The sequence below is a fragment of the Mchenga conophoros genome, linkage group LG10 (assembly GCF_057382185.1).
Source record: "Mchenga conophoros isolate Kocher_MC1m ecotype Shallow Benthic linkage group LG10, M_conophoros_male_GT1.1, whole genome shotgun sequence".
Taxonomy (NCBI): domain Eukaryota; kingdom Metazoa; phylum Chordata; class Actinopteri; order Cichliformes; family Cichlidae; genus Mchenga; species Mchenga conophoros.
The window spans coordinates 3019836-3041606 of record NC_140535.1 but is presented as its reverse complement, the minus strand read 5'-3'; the positions used below and the strand labels follow the sequence as shown (position 1 = coordinate 3041606).

The 21771-nt window shown below is 43.1% G+C and overlaps 2 protein-coding genes across 2 annotated transcripts; both read left to right on the top strand.

Annotated features, from left to right (window-relative positions):
* Positions 1–728: 728 nt before the first annotated feature.
* thap12a (THAP domain containing 12a) lies at positions 729–6811 on the top strand. Its single transcript, XM_085288182.1, has 5 exons — positions 729–918; positions 1726–1843; positions 2002–2100; positions 4538–4574; positions 4703–6811. Exons 1-5 carry the CDS (start codon positions 833–835, stop codon positions 6517–6519), a joined length of 2157 nt encoding a protein of 718 aa, XP_085144308.1. The 5' UTR covers positions 729–832; the 3' UTR covers positions 6520–6811.
* Positions 6812–8010: 1199 nt separating this feature from the next.
* Positions 8011–21265, top strand: LOC146565209 (uncharacterized). Its single transcript, XM_085288181.1, has 11 exons — positions 8011–8392; positions 10080–10200; positions 10829–10936; positions 11038–11074; positions 11190–12994; positions 13096–13126; positions 14935–16703; positions 16792–16840; positions 16933–18731; positions 18933–18969; positions 19086–21265. Exons 1-11 carry the CDS (start codon positions 8298–8300, stop codon positions 20618–20620), a joined length of 7386 nt encoding a protein of 2461 aa, XP_085144307.1. The 5' UTR covers positions 8011–8297; the 3' UTR covers positions 20621–21265.
* The last annotated feature ends 506 nt before the right edge of the window (positions 21266–21771 follow it).

Here is a 21771-nt window from a genome sequence, read left to right as displayed (position 1 = left end):
AATGTTGCCCTTAAAAAAAGAAGTCGAGACAGTTAAACACCAGCTGTCAGGAAATAGAGTTGGAACAAACGAATACACGAGAGTGTGACTTATGAAAGCCTCTACTGTATTAAGCGGTGCTTTTATGTCAGTCTTCACAAGCCTTTAACTTTGTTTTCTGCACAAGTACATAAAAGCTAATTATCTTTTTAAAATAAGCATAACAGTCAATGACTGTGTGTGATATATTAATATTACGGATCCCACGCCTCAGCACAAACACAAGATACATTTGGGATTATGCCTCGGCATGTTTTCAGAGTTTGAAAAGACCGCTGAGGATTATGGGACAGAAAAGAAACGCGCGCTCATTTGATGCACGTTATTTTCCAAGTCAAGCTACTCAATAACAGCCTTCAGAATAAAGTCGTATGAGCACATAATGGCATATATTGCATACCGAGGCGGCAATTTATAATTTTATCCATGCATTTGTTATTTGTTTGCTTATATGTGTCGCGTTCTAGGCATTTTCATTAGGTCTATTTAAATTCATAAACCTTTTTTGTGCGTAAGCTAGAAATATAGAGTAGTTTTAAAAAAGCCTTGAAAACTGTAAAGAAGTACAGTAGTTTTTGAGTTGATAAGGAACAAAAATCTTTTTCTTAAAAATACTAAAAGTATTTTATAAAATTATATAAAATTATTACCCAGTTAGCCCAAAGTATTTTATTTTGAAAGCACAACTCGGAAGCTCTTTTAAGCTTCCGCTATTGACGTTAGCAGTTCTTTTGCTACCCTCTGAAAATAAAACGATTTTTATAAAAAGGGTTTCTTTCGTAAAATATATAGAATGCAAAATCACTGCGCTGTGCCGAACTGTCCCAGTGGCAAATCTGACCCTCAGCCCCTCTTCCGGTTCCCGAATGATGCAGAAAGGTAACTGATGTTAGCATCGCAAACAGTAACCCCAAGCTAGCAAGAAGTGAGACTTTGTTATAGAGGAAACTATGGCACGCTTTTTGCAACCTTTGCATTTAACTGTTTAGTACCGTTTTTATTCAAAAGCATTTGGTAGTAAAAATGTTCGTAGGTTTGCTTTTTTGCATATTGCTAAGCACATCTGGAAGATCACGGTTTGTCATAACAGTTTGGTAAAAGCAGTGTTACAAGATTTAAGCAGGGTAGGAAATAAAGTTTTAAAAATGTAAATATCAACGAGTCAATGGCAGTTAGGTGTTCAAACTCACCGGCCAATCCTTGTAAAACTTTAATTAGTGTCTGAATTCTACCAGCAGCTTCTATAGTTTGTGAGACATATAGTCTCACAAAGAAGTATCATGTGCAGTATCCTGTGTAGAGCATGTTGGTTCACTTAGTATACAATAAAGAACTAATTGCCGATCTCCTGCATCGTTCCTCGAGAATACACAAAGCTATAACGTTGAATTTGTTACTGGAAGCTTTTGAAAATTGCCTTGTGTGATCTATATGCACTGAAGCTTCTGTGTGCATTCATAGCTTTCATATTCAAAACATTGTAAAAGCATCTCTTGTAAGACAGTCACTATACTTCTAACCCAACCTAGCAATTGTTTCCAAATTCAATAAAAATCTGTTTTTCAACATTGTATATTCAGTCAGTCTCTGTATCATTTTAATATCTGCAAATGTGCAATAAAGGATCTTGTTTAATTAGTATACAGTACTGTTGAAGTTTGTCCACAGTTTGGTTCCTTGTTTCAGGTCCAAGAAGTGGGCTGAAAAATGCCAGAGGCAAGACCTGATTGACAGATCACCAGAGCACCTGTACAGATACTACAGAGTTTGTGGGAAACATTTTGAAACGTCTTTGATTGACAGTGTAAGTACTATTGGTCCAAATTGTCCGTATTACAAGAAACAATGGAGTTTTCAGTCCTTATATAAAATCTGAAAAAATAAATTGGGGTTTCAGTTTATTTTTGTTGTAGTTCAGGTTTTACCTCATTAACGAGGTCATCGTATGCGTTTTGGTTACAGGATGCTCAGAGTACAGTGCTGAAGGATGATTCCATACCAACTGCTTTTGATATGTCAAGCCAACCTCAGAATGGACAGGCGAAGCGCACTAAACCGACGGTGGGTTAAATTAATCAGAAGTGTTCAGGGATTCCCATCAGGGATGCGAATCCCTGATAAAGTCAGACATTTTTAATTATTGATGATCTATTCTGGTTTTGCAGTATACTCAGGCTTTAATGCACCAAAGTTAAAAGAATAAATATACATGAAAATATATTTGATATAGAGCATACCAAAAACTAAACGAGCAAACCATCTTGGTGGATGGGAGGATAAATAGAGGAATATTTGTGACAGAAATGCCTACCAAAAGCAAAATGAGATAAATGCAGTTACATGGGGCACGTGACATTTAGTGTGTGTCAGCACAAAAAGAGAGGAAGAGGAAAAGCAGTCATTCTGTGCTCTCACAAAGTGAGAGAGGCATTTTGTGTTTGCATATAAGGGGTGAAGATAATAGTAGCCGTTGCATGTTATACAAACCAAAAAGAATGAATAACTACTGTATTTTTAACACAACGTGGTTCAAAAGATAGTCAACAGTTCTTGTATGGAGCAATAAGAGTGAGCAATACAGCTCCAAAATTATATCACGATATTTCCATCCTTCTTTTCCACTGAACTACTGTCAGTTATGACAGACTGCCTAATTTGTAATGTGAGTCTACTGACACACGGCCCCAACAGCACCGTTATAGTGCAATAATAAAGACACAGGAGTATATCCAGTGACAAATGTAAGCGTAGGCAGTTTTTTTGCTGCACATTTTAAGTAGAAAATAACTGCGTGACACTTAAACAGTAACTAAAGTAAACGTCTAACTCTTCAGGAGCCTGAACAATATTGTAACACAATAAAACTGGAAAATATTGGGATTAGGATGCTGTATCTTGGGCTGAGCTTTTTAACCAGCTGCTTAAAGCCCTGCATGTCCACCATTTAACTGCAACAGTAGTTTCCATGAGCCTTTTGGTCTTCCTGTCCTATGGAGTGTAACTCTCTTGTGCTCCAGCAGTGCTCGGTGGAGTCATTTGTATATGATGGTGTGTTTTTAAGTAATGTGCTTTGTTTGTAGTGACTGATCAACAGAGGCTGACACGCAGCTCTCAGACATGTCTGCGCTTGTCTCATGGTTGCACAGTATGAAATGTAAACGCATGGCTGTGTTATAGCAATGAAGTCGAAAAATGACTTTTTTTATATCACAAAAAATGTATACCAGCATTACACAAATGAAGACTTTATTCATGTTTAACATTATGTCTTTAAAATTGAGGAAAGATTTTAATATTCATTACAAAGACAGCTGAGAAAGGACACATACCTTTATTCATAATTAAACATCTGGATCTTGTAGTAATAGAATAGAATTCAACTTTATTGTCATTGCACATGCACAGGTACAGGGCAACGAAATGCAGTTTGCATCCATCCAGAAGTGCTTTAGTGATATAGATATATTACAATATATATTAGCAATAATATAGATATGTAAGTATATTACAGAAATGGGTCTATTATGGTATGTTATAATGTACACAGTATGAAGTATGTTGTGAATATTCTATAACTATAAGTATGTACAGGCTGTAGTGAGTACAAGCTATGAACAGGATATAAATATGAAATAAAAAACTATACAGAAACATGAGATATCATGTTTCTGTATAGTTTTTTATTTCATATTAAAAAAAAAAAAAGCATCTCATTACAGCATACATCTGTAATGAATTCCGAAAATACAAGAATTTGGTGCAGAACTTTGAATTTCTTTTGAATTTTCTTTAATTCACACAGGTTTGAAATTGGACATATTTGATTAAATAGCAAGTTTCACCTTGACCACATGCCTTTGGTAGTCATTAACAAGCATCTAGGATAGTTCTGGTAGAATATTTGATCACTCTTGGCAGAACTGGTTGGCTTCCTGGCATGGAGCTGTTTTTTACTACTATAGTCCACAAATATTCAGGAGGGTTCAGTTCTGGGCTTTGGGCCTTGCTTTTATCCATGAAGGAAGACATTCTCATGTGTGTCAGGAATCACTGTGCTGTTGATCGTACTCTGTTTAGCCACACCACAGTGCAATATCATCAACACATCAACATGCACACTCTCTTTCCTTTAGTTCACTGGGTTTCTACTGTGAATAGCTTACTCTACTAAAGCTGGGAGACTTCTGTAATATAATTGTGCTGCAAGTGTTTTGTTTCCTTCTTTTTGTTTGGTGTTATCTTCACTAAAGCTAAAAACGTGTCTGAATAACAGGCACTGCTTTTTATTTAGCACAAGCTCCTCAAGCTGGGCAGTCAGTTAAGTACTCTGTTATTCATCTTAGGAAAAGGACACTTTAAAAGAATTATTAAAGGCCTAAAATTACCATAACAATCATGCATGTTTGTAAACTTCTGACCACATGTGTATATTATGATTGTATCTCAGTGGCATTTTAAGTGGTATATATTAACTCTTTTTTTATATCTTTTTTGGTAGACCAAAGACAATGAAATGGAAAGCAAGGGAAGGAAGAGTAAGTAGAAACATCAACACACACACAGATATTTATTAATGAAAAATGGCACTATAAACATCCCACAGGCTCATTTGTTACAGAGGAGTTGTTGAGTTTTCCTTCAAGCGTTTCCTTTTCTTTTTCAGAAATGAAAAAGTCTCAAGCAGCAACAGCTAAGGAAGACATCCCGACGTTATCAGAGGAAGAAGAATACAAAGAGTATCTGAAGTCATTATTTGAAGTCCTTCTCCTGCTGGGAGAGCAAAGCATTCCTCCTATGGGGCCTGCCAATAATAAGGACCAAGGCCTTGGGTCCAGCAGCTTTCAGGCATTGCTAGATAATCGCATCATGTGTGGAGATGAAGTCCTAAAGAAGAGGTACAATGACAACAAGGAGTGCTGCTCCACCGAACAGCTGAATCAGCTGATTGAGGTGTGTGAGAAATTCGTCCGCAGTAAGCTTGTGGAGGAAATTAAACAAAGCAGTTTTTTCTCTTTACTCACTGGTGATCCAGTGAAGATCTCGGGAGAATGGCAGCTCCCTGTCTTTGTTCGCTACGTGGACGAGTCTAACTTTCAGAGGGAAAGGTTTGTCGGATTCTTGAACTTCGAAGGAGATAGAGATATCCTTGCAGAGAAACTGCTGTCTGAAATGACTGACAAATGGGGGTTAGATATGGAAAAGTGTAGAGGACAAGCTCACTCCTGCTCAGGGACGCATTTTAATCAAATAAAAATATTGGCTGCCAAACTAATGGAGATGCATCCGAGGGCTGTGCTCACACTGAGCTCCAGTCAGTCCTTGAACATGTCGCTGGCCAGTGGGATGGCTCAGTCAGGGGTTCAGCTTGTCATGTTTACCTTTAAGAAGATTGAGTCTTTTTTCGGTCAGTCAGCGTTACTGCAGCTGGAGCTCGAGAACGCAATTTCGATTTTCTACCCTGACAACGAGGAGAAAGCCAACGAACTGAAAGAGATCTGTCGCACCGGATGGACCAGAAGAAATGATTCGTTTGAAGTGGCAGTGGATATCCTGGAGGCACTGCTACTCTGTATAGACAGCGTGCATGACAATGAAGATATGAAATGGAGTGATCAAGTCTCACAAAACGCTTTAGAGATTTCAAAAGCACTGACCGACTTTGAGTTCGTGATAGCGTTGGTTGTTCTGAAAAACGTGATGACGCTCACCCAAGCCTTTGGGAAAAATATACAAGGGAACGCAACAGAAACCCATTTAGCTGCAGCCAGTTTAAAAGCTGTGTTGCATTCTCTGAAAGAGGTGTCTGACAACATCGACGTGTATCACGAATTCTGGAACGATGAGGCTCTTACCATAGCTGCAACCATGGAAATTTCAGCGAAGCTTCCTCGGTCGTTCTTGAGGAAGCATCAGGCAGAATGTGGATCCATGCGGCCAGAGAGTTACTACAAGGAACACCTGTCTGTTCCTGTGGTGAATCACACCATCCGAGAAATGAATCGACTCTTCTGTGAAGACCACCTGAAGCTTCTCAGGTGTCTGTCGCTGATCCCTGCTGTCATAGAGCAGCACAAATCCACAGAGCCCGAAGAGGTGAATGTGCAGGCATTTAATAATGACATCCCAAATGCAGGAACCCTTTCTGCAGAGTTGCACTGTTGGTGGGTTAAATGGAACAAAAAGGGGAAAGGTGAGACTTTTCCCTCCAGTCTCCATGAAACACTGCAGCTGGCTGACGTCAAGTTCTTCCCAAACATGCTGGCGGTCTTCAGACTGATCGGTGTCCTGCCTGCCTTGGCTTTAGAGGACAACTGCAACGTGGCATACAAGCGCTTCACAATGTACATGGAGAGCACGCCTGACAGATTTAAGTCCAAAAGCCTTGCTCTTTTGAACATTAACTATGATGTTAGGTTTGATCTGGATTCATTGGCTGATACCTACGTGAAGACATACCTTGAGGTGCAGCAGGAGTCGTAGTCGGGAATCACGCTCAGCGGAGCAGAGACAGGTGTTAGATACTTCCTAACACATACAAGCGTCGCTGTGCTGGCTCCAGAAACTGAAGAAAAAATGACAAGTTCACCATCTTGTTTTGCCGATGACGGCCCTCCCTTTACAGGAAAACGGCCTCCTGTGCTGCAGCGTGGCTGCTTGGTGAACGTTGAGTGCAGCCCTGAACGCTGTTCAGGTTTTGTTTTTGTTTTCTTACACAGGTTTCCATAATTTGGATGCATTTTCTTTGTTAAAAAAAATAAAGCCATAAAATTATTCAGACGAGTGATTTCTTGCTTGAACATATCCCCTTTTACTGTGGACATTTAAAACAGCAGAAGAAGAATTTTGGCATAGTTCTTTATCGCCTTCTTCTAAATAAAACCCAGTGTTCACTCCATAATAATTTAACATCAGTGACTCTTTTATGGGCGGATAGGTTAATTGGAAAATCCAAATAGGCACTAGGTGTGAATGTGCGAGTGAGTGTGAATGATTGTCTGTCCCTGTGTGTTGGCCCTGCGACAGACTGGCGACCTGTCCAGGGTGTACCCCGCCTCTCGCCCTATGACAGCTGGGTTAGGCTCCAGCACCCCCCGCGACCCTGAAAAGGGTAAGCGGAAGCAAATGGATGGATGGATGGACTCTTTTATAGCCAAACAACTTGCTGGAGTGCCTGTAGAATTGTATATATAACCTAAAAGAAGACAATTAGGTCAATTACATGCTATGTTCATTGTAAATATTACTTATAAGGGTAAAAAGCCAGTAAAGTATACTTAAGGTGAGCCATAGTCATCAAACCTGCTGCTGTGTCCTCAGAAGTCTGGACTCTTGAGTGTACTTGCCAAAGAGGAACTAGCGAGCATGCAAGGACAAACTCTGCACTTTAAACTGACAAACGCCGACTGAAAAAAAACAACTCCCGGCCAATTCAAAGGCTGATTACTTTGATGGCTAAGGTCGAAGGATAGAATTAATTCATGATGCAGCACAGAAACAATTGAGTAATTAAAAATGTAAATTATTAGATATGTCAAATTTGTATTAATTCTTATTTTGGAAAACTATTCATAAATGATTTATTTCCACATTTTATTTAATGAATTGTCTGGCGTTTCACAGACAGGAGGTATTTCACTGAAATGAAAGAAACAATCAAATGTGCTCAAAGAAAAGGAAGCGCCAAGTCAAATTCAAAGAGTGTTCAGTTAGAACAAGAAAAGTACGACACCTGTGCTTGATGTTTGTGTAATGCCATTTTATTGAACTGTACCAGTAGCTGATGCATACGGAGGATTTTAACGACGCCATGCCAAAAGTTGTGAATTTAAACCTCGTTTATTTGTATAACCCAACAAAACAAACCTTACTTTTATTTAATTCCTGCGCGCATTTTCAGGCTACATCAGAATAGGGAGTAAGTCATCTTGACAATAAGGCTCTTTGGTCATGGTATTCTGCCCTCTGCTGGTGAATATTTTTATTGCAGCACTCAGTTCCTGGTTGATGGGATAACACGCTTTTGGCGACTTTGGCTCAGCACGCAGCATCAACTTTTGAAAGCATGGAATTAGTAGGTTCTTAGTCTGGCAAAGAGGCAATAAGCGAGAATAACAGTGAAAGTCAACTGTGTTGGTTGCAGGTTTTGCCCAAGGCATGACTCTGTAGACTGTCCTACAGGTTTGCTCACAGTAGGCTTGCCAGCTTGCAACCGCCAGCTAAGCTAGCTAACTTGCTTGCTAGCTTCATTGCAATCCAAAATGACTGACTGCTGCGCCGCAGCGAACTGTGATTACCAGCAGCGGGGATCCGAAAAGACCACTCCACTTTTTAGCTTTCCATTGGATCCGGAGCGGTAAGACTTATGCTTATTTCATTGAGATGCAGCTAGAGAAACGAGTCGCTGAGCATGCAGAATAAATGTGTTGGCTACAGGCTGTTAGCACTGGCGTTAGCCTAACATCATGTTGGCTAATAGTGACACAACTCGGTGGAAAATGGCGCAGACTTAACGTTACTCCTGAAAGAAAAGTCCGTGTGAAATAACACTCCGGTCACTCGTTCAGCCTCAGAAACGGACACCGACGTGAAAAACGGCCTTTTGGGAATTTCCTTTAAGTTCAGTCATTTCACACACGCTGAGAAGCCTTAGTTAAAAACTTTTTTTTGTGCTCTATTTAAATCACCATCAGTGCACAGCACTTACCATCCCAGCGGTGCGGCAATATGAGAATGACTCGCGTTAGCTTAGCACAATTAAAACACCTGTAATTAATAATGCTTTTGGTGGTGTTTTGGTTGTTGCTCACAAAGCTGCGCACTTCCATAGTAATTTTCCATCGCAGCTCATTGTGTAGCGTATAAATATTACAATATTTAAGCAGTGTCCACGTGATCGCCCTGTGAATTAATAGTTATCTCGTCCGTCCTTTTAGCTTTTTGTTGTCGTGAATCATAACTGGCTCTGTTGACCGACTTACAAATAAATTCGAGAATTAATAAGGACTGTGGCTGAGTGACAGATGCACGCTAGCTGACTGAATCAAGGTACAGTGTCTGTGGACAGGAAGTCCTCCATGCCAGAGGAAATACTGCCTACTAGCAGATCATGAGGTCTAAGACATATTTAAAGGAGTTTGCCTTCAGCTTTGGCTTAAGTGTAAATAAGCGCCCATCTGATGTCAAAACAGCTAATAATGCACTACTAAAGCAATTTAGTAGAGATGAATAATAATAAGGCTGTGTCAGAGGGAAACGAGCGCATGTGAATCAGCCACGGCAGTCATTCACACTTAATTCATTTAATTTGTTCCAGTAGTGCCACCAGTGAGGCAAAGTGCAATTATGCGCTCTGAAGAAATAAAGAATAAAACTGCATTGGCTGTAAGTTTCAGTGTTCATAAAAACACAAGCAGTGCAGTCATAGTTCTGCTTCACAGTGAACAGCGTTGAAGTGAAAGTAAACAGGAGCTGCTTAGGCCAGGTGATCTGAACTGTGCCACATCTACAAGGTGGACCCCAGTTTATTTGTGATCACCTAGCAGCTAGGTGAGCCTGAGCATAGCACGGGAACAGCGCCCAAACACTACACTCCAAATGCTCTTCAGCAGCTGCTGTCCTGCGTTAAGTAATTCATTAATCTATGCGACGTGTGTGTGGGTGTGTGCCACTGCTTCCAGAAATGGCCTCAGTTAAACCACAATGCATAAAATCATGAACCTCATTGTGCCCCTTAAGAGAGCTTTCCAAATACGTGTGTGTGTGTGAGAGAGAGAGAGGCGGGTTTGGGCGCTGTGACAAACTGTTCATTATGCTCACTGTGAGTGAAGTTCATCAGGGGAGTTGGGTGGGTGACGGCCGTGCTTGGATACAGCGCATAATTAAGTACATCCTAAGACATTTCAATGCTTTGAGAACCCAAATGATGTTTGGGGGCTTTTATGGGTTTTTTGTTTCTGCTCGGTGTTTCGCTGGTGTCCGTTTTACTCTGTATTTGTTTGTGCCTCCAACAACTGACACCTTTGTCCTCTTGTGTTTTGCAGCTGCAACCAATGGTTGGAGAACTGTCTTCGTCCAGATTTGGCTTCAGAACCTCCTGAACAGCTGCATAAACTTTACAGACTTTGTGCAAAGCACTTTGAGCCGTCTATGATCTCTCACCAGGTGAGAAGCGGGTCTGCTGCTCATTGCTCTCAGTTAAGATCAACGAACTAAACAAAAGGCTCTTTTGCAGTAACACCTACTCGGTTTTTAGACTTTTCCATTAGGTGGTAGAACCTGGTACCGGGTACTGTTTTAGTACCTACACAGCCGGGGTTCCAAGCAAGCAGAGGTTTTTGTGCCACCGACAGAATCCAGAGGGATTGTAAGGATGTAGTATGCAAATGATGTCACAGGGCTTTCAGCCCCACCCACACTGAGGTGACACTCGGTGTGGGGCGAGTAGGTGCTAGTAGAGAATTCCAGTTCATTAGGTACACGTGGGCAGCCTGATATCATACAACAGGAGATTAAAAATCCCCATGTTTGTGCAGCTTATTGATGTCAAACACAAGTGCTTTTTTGCAAGCACATCTGTGCAATCAGCATAATGCAACTTAATAAAACTATAAAAGATTCTTCAGTTTTATCAACACCACTCAAACTATAAGTGCAAAAATCTGCTTTGTTTACAAATGTCAGATCATTTTGATTTCTTTGTTATAATCCCCTGTATTGACATTTTGATAGTAGAGAAATGCATCAGTGTGATGCTTCATATTTTTGTTTGTGTGCATGTTTGTTTTGTCAGAGTTCATCCAGTTGTGTGTTAAAGGAAGATGCTGTTCCAACAATATTTGACGTCACAAGGCCTGCGAACAATCAGTCGACCTACAGCAGGAAGCGAGCCAGAGATCCTGTAAGTGTCTGTCCAGGTCTTTGAATTGCTCTTGTTGGAATGTTTTTTAAATCAAACATTAACATCCTAAAAATGTTTAATTATCCATTTCACCAAACTAGTCAGAAGAGGATGATACTGCTGTGAAAAAGACAAAAGGTACAGTAACTGCTTCGATTCATTTTTTCGTGTATTTTAACGAATGTGCTCGTGTTGTAAACGCTGACGGACTGAATAAGTGTTTTTGAAATCAGTATGTCTTCTCATGCTTAAGAAAACACAGCCGCAGAAGTAACGGAGGAGACGAAAGAAGAGAGCGGATGTGGAGAGAACAGCGCAGCAAGTGAACTGCAAAAAGAAAACCAAACCCAAGAGGATGCAGCCACCTCCAAAGCAAAAGAGACTCTGAAAGTCTACTTTAAGGAAATCCTGGCATTGACGGGATTCAGCATCAACGGTGCAAACATCAATGCCGACGAGCCGATCGGAGGCGCGAGGGGTCAGCGGGCGCTCAGTCAGGTCTGTTTGGAAAAGATCGACAAGAAAGAGATCCTGCAGTTCAGCGAAGGTCTGATGCGAGAGGAGATCCAGAACAGCCTCAGGCTGGCAAGGTTCTTCTCCATTCTGCTTCAGGATGTGACCAAGATAGAAGGAAAGGAGCAGATCCCGGTGTTCATCAGGTCCGTCACAGTAGCTGGGTTTCCACAAAAGCACCTCGTCGGGTTCTTGCCGTGCGACATGGATGGAGAGAATCTGTTTTACATGCTCCTGTCTGAGCTGCGAAACAAGTGGGGGCTCAGAATGGAGCACTGCAGAGGACTCACTTATCTCGTTACAGGTAGCATGTGTCAGAAAATGCGAGATCTCACTTGCCGAATTCTGCAGGAGTTTCCACAAGTCGTGCTGTCGCCAAGCGACCCGTACGCTTTCAACATATGGATCATTCGCTGCATGCCCGTGCCCTCCATCCAGACGGTTGCAGACACTGTAGAGGAAGTGGCCTCGTTACTCAGGAGAACACCAGAGCTGTGCAAGCGACTGGAGGGAAAGATCCAGATGACATACGGGCACATAAAAGGGGAAGTGGACAGGATCAAGGCAGCTATTAGTGGGAACTGGGAATACGGCACTGATGGCTTCCAGACCATGCTAGATATTCTTGAGCCATTCCTGAACTGCATCAATGAGGCCATTTCAAAGGTAGATGAAGACACTGCTGAGCAGATGGCCAAGCTCAAGCCCATTTTGAAGAATTTCAATTTCATTATGACACTCGTTGTTCTGAAGAACACCCTCTGCTGTGTGAGCATACTCAACTCAAGTCTCAGGGGAATAATTAGCATCAGCAGTACTTTGCAGTACACAATTTCCAATGCCTTAAAGTTGGTAAGCAAATACCAACAAGAGCTTGCAATATTCCACAGGAAATGGTTTTCAGACGCAGTCGGTCGAGCGAAGAAGCTGGGAGTGGAGGTCACCAAACCGGAGATGGTTCAAGGGGACGCCACCGAGACGCCGCTGGAAGACTTTTACAGAGAAACTCTGAGCCGGCCCATCTTGCAGTACCTCGTCGCAGAGGTGAAGAGAGTGTTCAGCACAGAGATGGTGAGGATTCTCAGATGGCTCTCGTTGGTGCCGTCTTACATGGCCGACCATAATTTCAGCATCCGCAGGGATAAAGTAGCAGACGCCAACTTGAACAACCTCGCGCGGCCCGACACGTTCTACGAAGAGCTCGGCTGCTGGGAAGTGAAGTGGAGGCACGCGAGCAAGCGCAGGATTCTTCCAACCACGGTCTTTGCTACCCTCAAGATTCCAGATATCGGATTTTACCCGAACGTGCAGAGCTTGCTGAGGGTCTTGGGAACTGTTCCCTGCGTAAACGCGGAGGCAGACGTGTATGGTCAATACCACATGGTGCTGGAGCGCTGCCACTCGTACCTGACAGCCACGCCAGATGATCAAAGACAGTGCAGCATGGCGTACGTCTACGTTAACCAGGACGTGCACTTCAGTGTTGAACAAATGGTGGATTCGTATGTCCAGAAGCACCCAGACATCCTACTGATGCTGAAAATGGTGAGTTGATAAGCTGAGCAAATTTCATATCTGACTTTAATCAGTGGTGATCGTTTATTTATCCTGACATGACGTCACATTGGTGCCTGTTTGTGTTACAGGATGATGATACAAAAGAGAAGCCTCCACAAGGTGAGATTATGAAAAAGCAAATCATGAAATAATTTTCTGCTTGTTGTTCACACATTATTTATCAGCCATTGAATATAGTTAAATGCAGCTGTATATAGGAAAAGTGCTCATTGTGCACAATGTAAGTAAGTAAGTGGTCCTGTAACAGAAGTCAACTAAACAGAACTTTATTCACAACAAAATACGGTCAGCATGGTTGGCCTCTGCACTTGAACCAGCTCCATGCTCGGCCTCCTCCAAGAAACTACTGCAACGTACACGAGTCACTGACTCAACAATGTAAGCCAAATATGCACACCATCATTTAGAGAAGCGGTCCCTAACCACCGGGTCACGGACCGGTACCGGGCTGCGAGAGTTGTGGCTCAGGTGTGAAATTTATGGTTTTCAGGGTTTTTATCATTAACTCGCTTTCCCTGGGTCTTTTCCCCTGGTGTAGTTGTCTTATTTAAGAAATATTTACACGTTACCATAGCGTCCAGAGAGCATTAAGGGGCAGAGAGGAGGACGTTACTCTCAGTGTTGTTGGTGCATTTCAGGAGGGCGCTGCTAATAAAGTTACACAATTACACACTGAATTCGCATTTATTATTATATTTACAAAATACCAGCGTTTTTGTCTTGTTGTATCATTTTATTTTGTTGTATTTATCCGCGACACCTTAAAGGCCGGTCCGTGAAAATATTGACCGACATTAAACTGGTCCGTAGCACAAAGAAAGGTTGCTGGTTTAGAGTATAGAGTAATCTCATTATGTAATAAAACAAATTAACCACATTAAATCAACTGTTTGCTATTTAACTTTGGTGACTCCAAATAGGCCTGTTCGATATGATGATATGTATCTGATGACGATATAAAAACATCGTTTCATATCACGCTATCGTTTGTTTCATGGTGTCACAAAATAAACTATTTATGGCAATATTTTATCGTTTTGATGGTCACTGCAGCAGCTATATTAATTTCTTAAAGTTCTCTCTTTCTCTTATATTTAAAATAACCACACTACGGACGGACAAGCGACTGTTTTTATGTGTTGTCGTTAGCAACAACGACGATAAACCCAGCGTGTGGCTCTGCCGTCCCCTTGTTTATTTTCCACATAAACCTTTCACAATAAAGCTGAAGATCCTGTTGAGTCTTTTCAAAATAAACTAAAATGATGACAAACGGAAAAACCAGTCAAAACAAACTAGGACCTTATTCCTAAACGAGGGGCTGCCTCTGTAGCACGGACATGGGTTGGTTATGAAAAGTCTGACACGGACCAGAAAACTGTACTCTGCAAATTATGCAGGAAGCCGGCCCCCACCTCAGACTCAAACACAGCAAACCTCTTCAACCACCTATGCAGGAATCACGTGAAAGAGTGTGGAGAGAGTTTACGGACGAGAAGCAAAAAAAAGAGCCGTCAGGTGCTCCAGATAACCTCAGACTCAAACGTTAGAGCACGCTTTTTCCCCGCAGCACGCCGTGTAATAAAGACTCACAAAGAAAATGGCTGTTAAAACTATGCTTTTTCAGACATAAGTTTGTATGCTCGACGCCAGGTACATGACGCCCAGCTGAAAACACTTCATGCAAGTCGAGTGTAAAAAAAATAAAAAAATTTGTGATTATTTATCGTCGTTGGGACGATAAATGTCTTATATCAGGATGTAAAAAATTAGGTCATATCGCACAGCCCTAACTCCAAACTAACTCAATGAGGTTGAAGTGTAAAACTTTACTCCGATTACATTCATTTATATTTCAAATTCAAATTTTCAAAATCAAATCAGAAACATTGTTCCTGTTGTTTCAGTGACTTCCTTTGGAAACCACGCAGAGAAGGACACTGAGGAAGAACTGCAGCTCATAAACCTGGAGATGGATCCAGACAGGCTTGTGGAGATGAAATGTGCAGAAACCGACAGAGAAGCTCTGAAGTCGGCGCTACAGGCTGCAGTGACCTCTGCATACAGCAGCCAAAGCAGGCTCCACGGTGACGCCTGTCCTCCTCAGGATGGAGAAGTCGAGTACGTGACCAAGTCTGAAATGAAAGAAGTTCTCAGTGTGTGCGAGAACGTTGTCAGGGAGGGAATCATCATGGAGGTGGGGAGCTCGTTCTTTTCCTTGTTTATTGACCGCGTTGTGAAGCTGGGCGAGAGAGACTATCTTCCGCTCTTTCTGCGGTTTGTGGACAGTTTCGATGTCATGCGCTTAGAGCTGATGGGATTCCTCGAGGCGGATCTGGAATGCGATGTCATGGTACAGCGTCTTATGGGAATAGTCACCATGGAGTGGCATCTCGATTTGAAAAATTGCAGAGGTCAAGCGTACCTGGGCTCTGGTGATGTTTCCTACAAGCTGAAAGCCTTTGCTTGCAAAGTGCAAGAGAAGTATCCTCTGGCTATAAGCACACACTGCTCCTGCTATTCTTTCAACACGTGGTGGTCAAAATCCATCCCAGTGCCTGCTGTTAAAAGAGCCCTGGATACATTTGAAGAGGTGTTGATGTTTTTTGGCAGTAGCGTTGCTCTAGAAAAGCAGCTCGACCACGTGATAGACTTTGGTCTCAGAGAGAGCTACGAAAAAGTCCAGGAGTTGCAGGGCAAGTTCTGTTCCTGTTGGCAAGAGAAGCACGACTCTTACGAGGTGTTTGTGCAGATGCTGGAGCCTCTGGTCGAATGTCTGGAGAAAGTCAAAAACAACCCACAGAGATGGAAAGCGTCTGTATCGGAACTAGCTGGAGCACTTCTCCACAAGGTCATGGAGTTTGATTTCATCATCGCCATGGTGGTGCTGAAGAACGCGTCCTCTTTTACCAGAGAGCTGAGTGCTGGTATCCAGAAGGACCAGTTCACTGCTGCATCCCAGCTTTGTCAGATCAGCGGTATTGTGGCCACTCTGAACCGAGTGAAAACAAACATGAAGGTGTTTCACCAGAACTGGTTCGACGAGGCCTGTGCGATGGCACAGAGTCTGAGAGTGCAGATTGAAGTGCCTGAGAACTCTTTACCACGGGACAGCATGATAAAGCCGGTCGGTTATTATAAAGATGGCCTAAGCGTGCCACTGGTAGACAACCTGATCAATACTGTGAAGGATCATTTCTCAGAAGACCACAAAGAAGCTCTGAACTTCCTGTCCCTGGTCCCGTGCTCGGTCACAGTGAGTTACGTGTTTGAGAGCTTGAAATCAAAGCCGCCCCTCTACAGCAGCGATCTGCCCGACGCTGACAACTTCTTCACCGAGCTGTGCTGTTGGAGAGTGACGTGGAAGACCAAAGTGGCGTCCGTGACCATCCCGAGCTCCATATTTCACACGTTACGCCTGCCGCTCATGCAGTACTTTGGGAACATCAACACACTGCTGAGGATTATGTCGGTGCTGCCCAGCACAGCGCTGGAGGACTGCGGCGTTGTAATGCGCCACAAGAAGTTCCAAGAGTACCTGAGGGATACGAATCCCAAAGATAGGTCGCCGTGCTTGGCTCTGCTGCAGGTGGGCACGGACTTCAGCAGAGACTTGGACCGCATGGTGACCCAGTGTTTGAAGGTTACGCCACAAGCCTTGGAGGGTATCTGTCTGGTATGTGCTTCTGTTTTTTTAATAGAGTTTGTTTTATTTTGGGTTTCTTTAATGAACACTGGAATAATATACCTCGGTATTCTTACAGGATAAGGAATCCAAGAGCTTCAACAAGAACACTGAAAATAATATGGAAGGTACGGTTGCTGTGAGACATTATGTTTTTTTTTTGCCATGTTTCTAATACTTGTCAAAGTCACTGTGTTGTTGTTTTTTTCTCGTTTATTAGTTGAATACATAAAGGTGGAGGCTGAGGAGCTCCAAATCCCCCAATCTCCAGACAAGATGGAGGAGCCCGAGCTGAAACTGGCAGATGAGAATGGGAGCAAAGGTGATAATCGTCAGAGTCTGGCAACACTTTTCCGGCTGGCTGCACTACTGGGGAAAAAGAATAGCACTCTTTGTGAGCTCTCAGAAGAAGACCAAGAACTTTTTGTCCAGGAATTAAGGATGTGTCACTGGTTTGGATGTGAGGGAAAAAACACATCTTCTATAGGCAGTGACGAAATGGTGAAGCTCCTCATGAATGGAATCAGAGACGTCATACTGAAAGAAATACAGGAGTCTCCTTTCTTCTCGCTCATCACAGACAAGGCTGTTAAAATTGGTGACAAGACCCATCTACCTGTTTTTGTGAGGTACGTTGGAGAGTCGGCTCCAAAAGTCGAGCTCCTGGGCTTTCTGCCGTTCGATGAAAACTGCCATGTTGATAGACAAGCGAACAACCTCGCAAAGATTCTCACGGAAGACTGGAGCTTGCCTATGTCGCAGTGCCGGGGGCAGGCATTCATGCAGCTGGGCCCAGGTTATCAAAGCTTGAAGAAAATGTCTTTGGAATTCCTCAGGAGCTACCCGCTTTGTGTTGTGACACCCAGTGAGTCTTGTGGCCTTGCCCATTGGCTGGCGAGAAGTGTGCCTTGCTCATCGGTTGCAAAAATGCTGGATGTTACAGAAGACCTGCTGCTGTTCTTTGACGAGTCTCCGAGTTTGGAAAGACAGTTGGCACAGGCTATCGACGGGCTTTTAAATATGCCGAGGGAGGCCCTGGAGGAAATTCCAGAAACCTGTTGTTCGAGGTGGAAAAAGAGGGAGGACTTCTTTGACATACTCGCTGACACATTAGAGGGTGTTCTTAGCTGCCTAGACGCTGTGAGCTCTACTGCCACAGGTGCCAAATCAATGCATGCGCAAGTTTTGTCTACTGCTCTGAGAAATATGGATTACATCGTCACCCTTGTAATACTGAAGAACGCGTGCGCTCCTCTTCGTAACTGTAGCACTGTTTTTCGCTGTGGAAACCCTGCTGATATTCTCTGTGAAGTGGAAAAAATCCCCTCCGTCATAGAGATTCTCAACAAAATGTTAGAAAATGTTAGCGCTATGCACTCCACTTGGTTTGAGCAAGCATTCCAGCTGGCGACCAGGGTCGCTCCGGAGCAAGTGTGCTTCTCAGAGGAAGCCAACAGCTATGAATCACCGGAAATATATTACAGAGAAAATCTCAGCATCCCTCTTCTGCAAAGTCTAATTGATGAAATGAAGTACAGCTTCTCAGACAGCCACCTAAAGGCTCTGTCAGTCCTGTCGTTGCTGCCTTCTTGCAATCCACAGCCTGTATTGTCCGAGTCCACATACAAGCCTTTCAGTCTCTACCTTACAGATCTACCCGAGCCCGAAGTTGCCGAACAAGAGCTCAACACCTGGGCAGCCATGTGGAGGGAGAACTACCAAGATGTTGCTCTTCCAACATCCATCGCTGAAACGCTAGTCCACCCCGAGTCCAAGAGCCATCCAACTGTTACCTTACTGCTTAGGCTAGTAGCTGTCCTGCCTAGTGTCAGTATGGAGTGTGATCTGATGAAGACCACCCTGAATTCAATGAGGGACCTGTTGAGAAACACTGTATGCAAAGGAAGCAAAACAGATCATGTGATGCTCCTCTCTCACTGCACAACACTAACGAGGCTGCCAGAGGTCATTGAGAAGTGCGTGGAGGTTGATCCAGAGAGCAGCCCATGCCTGTCCCAGGTAACTTTAATACACTCTTCATTTTGATTAACTAGCTCTGCCGTTAATTCATCCCACCAAGTGTTCAAGTCAAGACTCTTTGCCAGTTTGGAAAAAGCTGCTATTTTATAGCTCAAACGACTAATGCAGCCATAGCTGCATTAGTCAAACAAACAAACTGCAAACAACAAACAACTCACATGGTTGTACATTTATTTTCAGGTAATGGAATTTCTGCAAAAACACAGGCTGGACAGCGGTAAGTGCTTTATTGGCAACAAAATATCGGTAGAGTAGTTCTAACAGACACCAAGAGTAGAAATTTGTGTGTGTGTGTTAATTAATATTTGAATACATTTGTTATCTTTTAAATAGCCGCCATTGAAAGAAAACCAGCAGCCCCAACAGAGTCAGATGGCTCCAGTGTAGCAGAGAAAGCCAAAGACGGTGAGGTGAAATCCGCCGAGGATGACGTGATACCGGAGATGGTTCCAGGACCGAGAACAGCCGTGTCCTTCTACGAACCCCAGCTACGTGAAGAAATCCTCAAGGAACTCTGGGACTCTCAGTTCTTCACAGTTATAACTGAGCAATCAGTTGCAATTGATGGTGAGCTCTATGTCCCGTTGTGCATCAGGTACTTGAACAAAGAGGACATCCAGTGTGAGGAAACGCTGGCCTTTATCCCCTTTAGCGAAGACCCAGCCACCCTTGCGAATGCTATCGAAAACGCCCTGTCGGAGAAGTGGGGGCTCAACATGGAGTACTGTAGAGGTCAGGCCTCGCTGAGTGTTGGTGAAGTGGGAGCTCAGATGAGGGCTGTAAGTTTAGCGATAGCTAAGAAATACCCGCATGCCATTAGAACTGTCAGCTCTGCTTTGTCTCTCAACGTGTGGCTCGCTAGGTCTTGTCCTGCCGAAGAGGCAGCCGATGGAGCGGTTCTCATCGGTAAGCTGTTGCATTGGCTCACAGAAGACGCGAAACGCCAGAACAAGCTGGAAGACGTGATCATTCAAGTGTTCCGGCGCGATGAGGGAAAGGGCAACGAGTTGAGGGACAGGCTCATGAAGAACTGGGAGAAGAGTCACGACATGCACGAGGTGATTGTAGATATCCTAGAAGCAATCATGCTGTGCTTGAATGAGCTGAAAGTGGAGGGCAGTACTTCAAACCAGCAACAAGCATCTCAGTTCTTTGACACAATCAGAAACTTTGAGTTCATTCTGTCAACGGTGGTGCAGAAGAACGTCTTGGTTGTTACAAAAAAGCTAAGCCAGTCGCTTCAGGGCAAACCCTTAGATATGTTGCTCGCCGTGAACAACTTGCCTGATGTCAAAGCATCCCTCAGTAAACTGAAGAGTGATCTTGACAGCCATCACAAAGTGTGGTTTGAGGAAGCTGTTGCCCTGGCGTCTAAACTCCACGTTACGATGTTGCATTCAGCGCTCCTCGAGCCGTTGAGCGAGTTTTACAAAGAATCTTTAAGCATGAAAATTGTAGAGCATTCAATAGCAGAAATCGATGACCTCTTTGCAGAAAAGGTGTTGGATACCTTAAGGTGTCTGGAGATTGTGCCTTACGCAATGTCCAAAGTAGAAACCAGCATTCTTAGTGGTCTTGTGTTCCGCCTGTACAAGGAGGACCTGCCAGATCAGGCCTCCCTTCACTCTGAGATTAAGTCATGGAAGGAGAAATGGCTGGATCCTCTGGCAGGCTATCTTCCAACTACTGTGCTCGACACACTCAAGACGTCACACATTAGAAGTTTCAGCAACATTGAAACTCTCCTCCGACTTCAGGTCATCTTACCGTTTTCAAGGAGGGAGAGCAACTTCAGGCAGGGAAGGAGGAGTTTACAGGAGTTTTGTGAACAGGAAAAGAGATCCCTCGCTGAGCTGCATCCTCTGTAGCGGCTAGCACATTTGAGCAGTGAGAGTCAGTGCGATGTCACCCCCTACCATACTGAAGAACTCGACACAGGTGGAGGTCCCAAGATCTGAACTCAATATTGCTGTGTACATTTATCAATCCGAATTCTTTGAGATTCCCTTTGGTTATAATCATGCAATGTCCTATCTTATGCTTTTTTGGTTTGTTTTTATTCTGTAGTTTGTACAGCTGTACTGCCAAGTGGGACCAGTGTCTTGGCAAAAAAATCAAGAAAACAAATGATGCTCCACTGACAGTTATCAATGCTTGTGTGCCTTGATGCAAAACTAATAATTCACCCCACCAAATCATAACACGGATGTTTAAAGACGTCCCATTGGCATTCAAAAATACTTGTTTTTTGGGTTTGTTTGTTTTTCATTATCAGAAATGACTATACTGATTTTTGTGTCACTGTTATCAGTTGATTCTAATGATTAAATTGCACCCTTGCATTTTACTGGGCACAAATAGAAATGGTTAGCTCCATCATATCTGTTTCCTGTCTCTTTGCAGGAATGAATTTGCTGTAAACTTATCTTTGAAAGAATGTTTCCTTAATAGGAAAACCTTCATATATATTTGTCAAAAAAGTAATAAAATGCTCCAAAAAGATGCTTTGGGTCTTGGACTTGTGGTTTCCTGTCTTTGTACATGAGGTAAGAACTGCTTTAAGCCTGTTGCCATATCAGTGTGTTAACACAAGATGGCGCAATGGGGCCATCAGAAATACTTGACTGGTATGAAGTGACTGATGAATGCTGGGATGTGTGGGGTTGGTTATAATGTGTATGTTTTCTTCTGAGCCAGGTTTTATAATAACTATGCGTTCTTCCTGAAGCTACTTGATGATACATCCATGATTGCTAAATGCTGGTCAGACTGTTGTATTCAGTGGAGCGTGACTTGCATGATTCACTTACTGATCAACAAGGATGTGGGTTTAAAGGGAGGTTTGTTATTAAGGTCATACAACCACTAAGTTATCTGTGGACAGCAGGTAAATGTGTGTTACACAATTTCTGTTTGTCCTCCAGCTATGAGTAAAAGCACTGCAACGCTCGGCATGTAAGAGACTGCCGGCTACTTTCCGCTAGTGATGCAAATCGGCGCTCTTTGCCTGCATTGTTAC

Coding starts and splice junctions, on each gene's coding strand:
- LOC146565209 (XM_085288181.1), top strand. CDS start 8,298: ATGACTGACTGCTGCGCCGCAGCGAACTGTGATTACCAGCAGCGGGGA. Junction 16,841..16,932: donor CACTGAAAATAATATGGAAG/GTACGGTTGCTG, acceptor CTCGTTTATTAG/TTGAATACATAAAGGTGGAG. Junction 18,970..19,085: donor AAAACACAGGCTGGACAGCG/GTAAGTGCTTTA, acceptor TCTTTTAAATAG/CCGCCATTGAAAGAAAACCA.
- thap12a (XM_085288182.1), top strand. CDS start 833: ATGCAAAATCACTGCGCTGTGCCGAACTGTCCCAGTGGCAAATCTGAC. Junction 919..1,725: donor TTCCCGAATGATGCAGAAAG/GTAACTGATGTT, acceptor TCCTTGTTTCAG/GTCCAAGAAGTGGGCTGAAA. Junction 4,575..4,702: donor GGAAAGCAAGGGAAGGAAGA/GTAAGTAGAAAC, acceptor TTTCTTTTTCAG/AAATGAAAAAGTCTCAAGCA.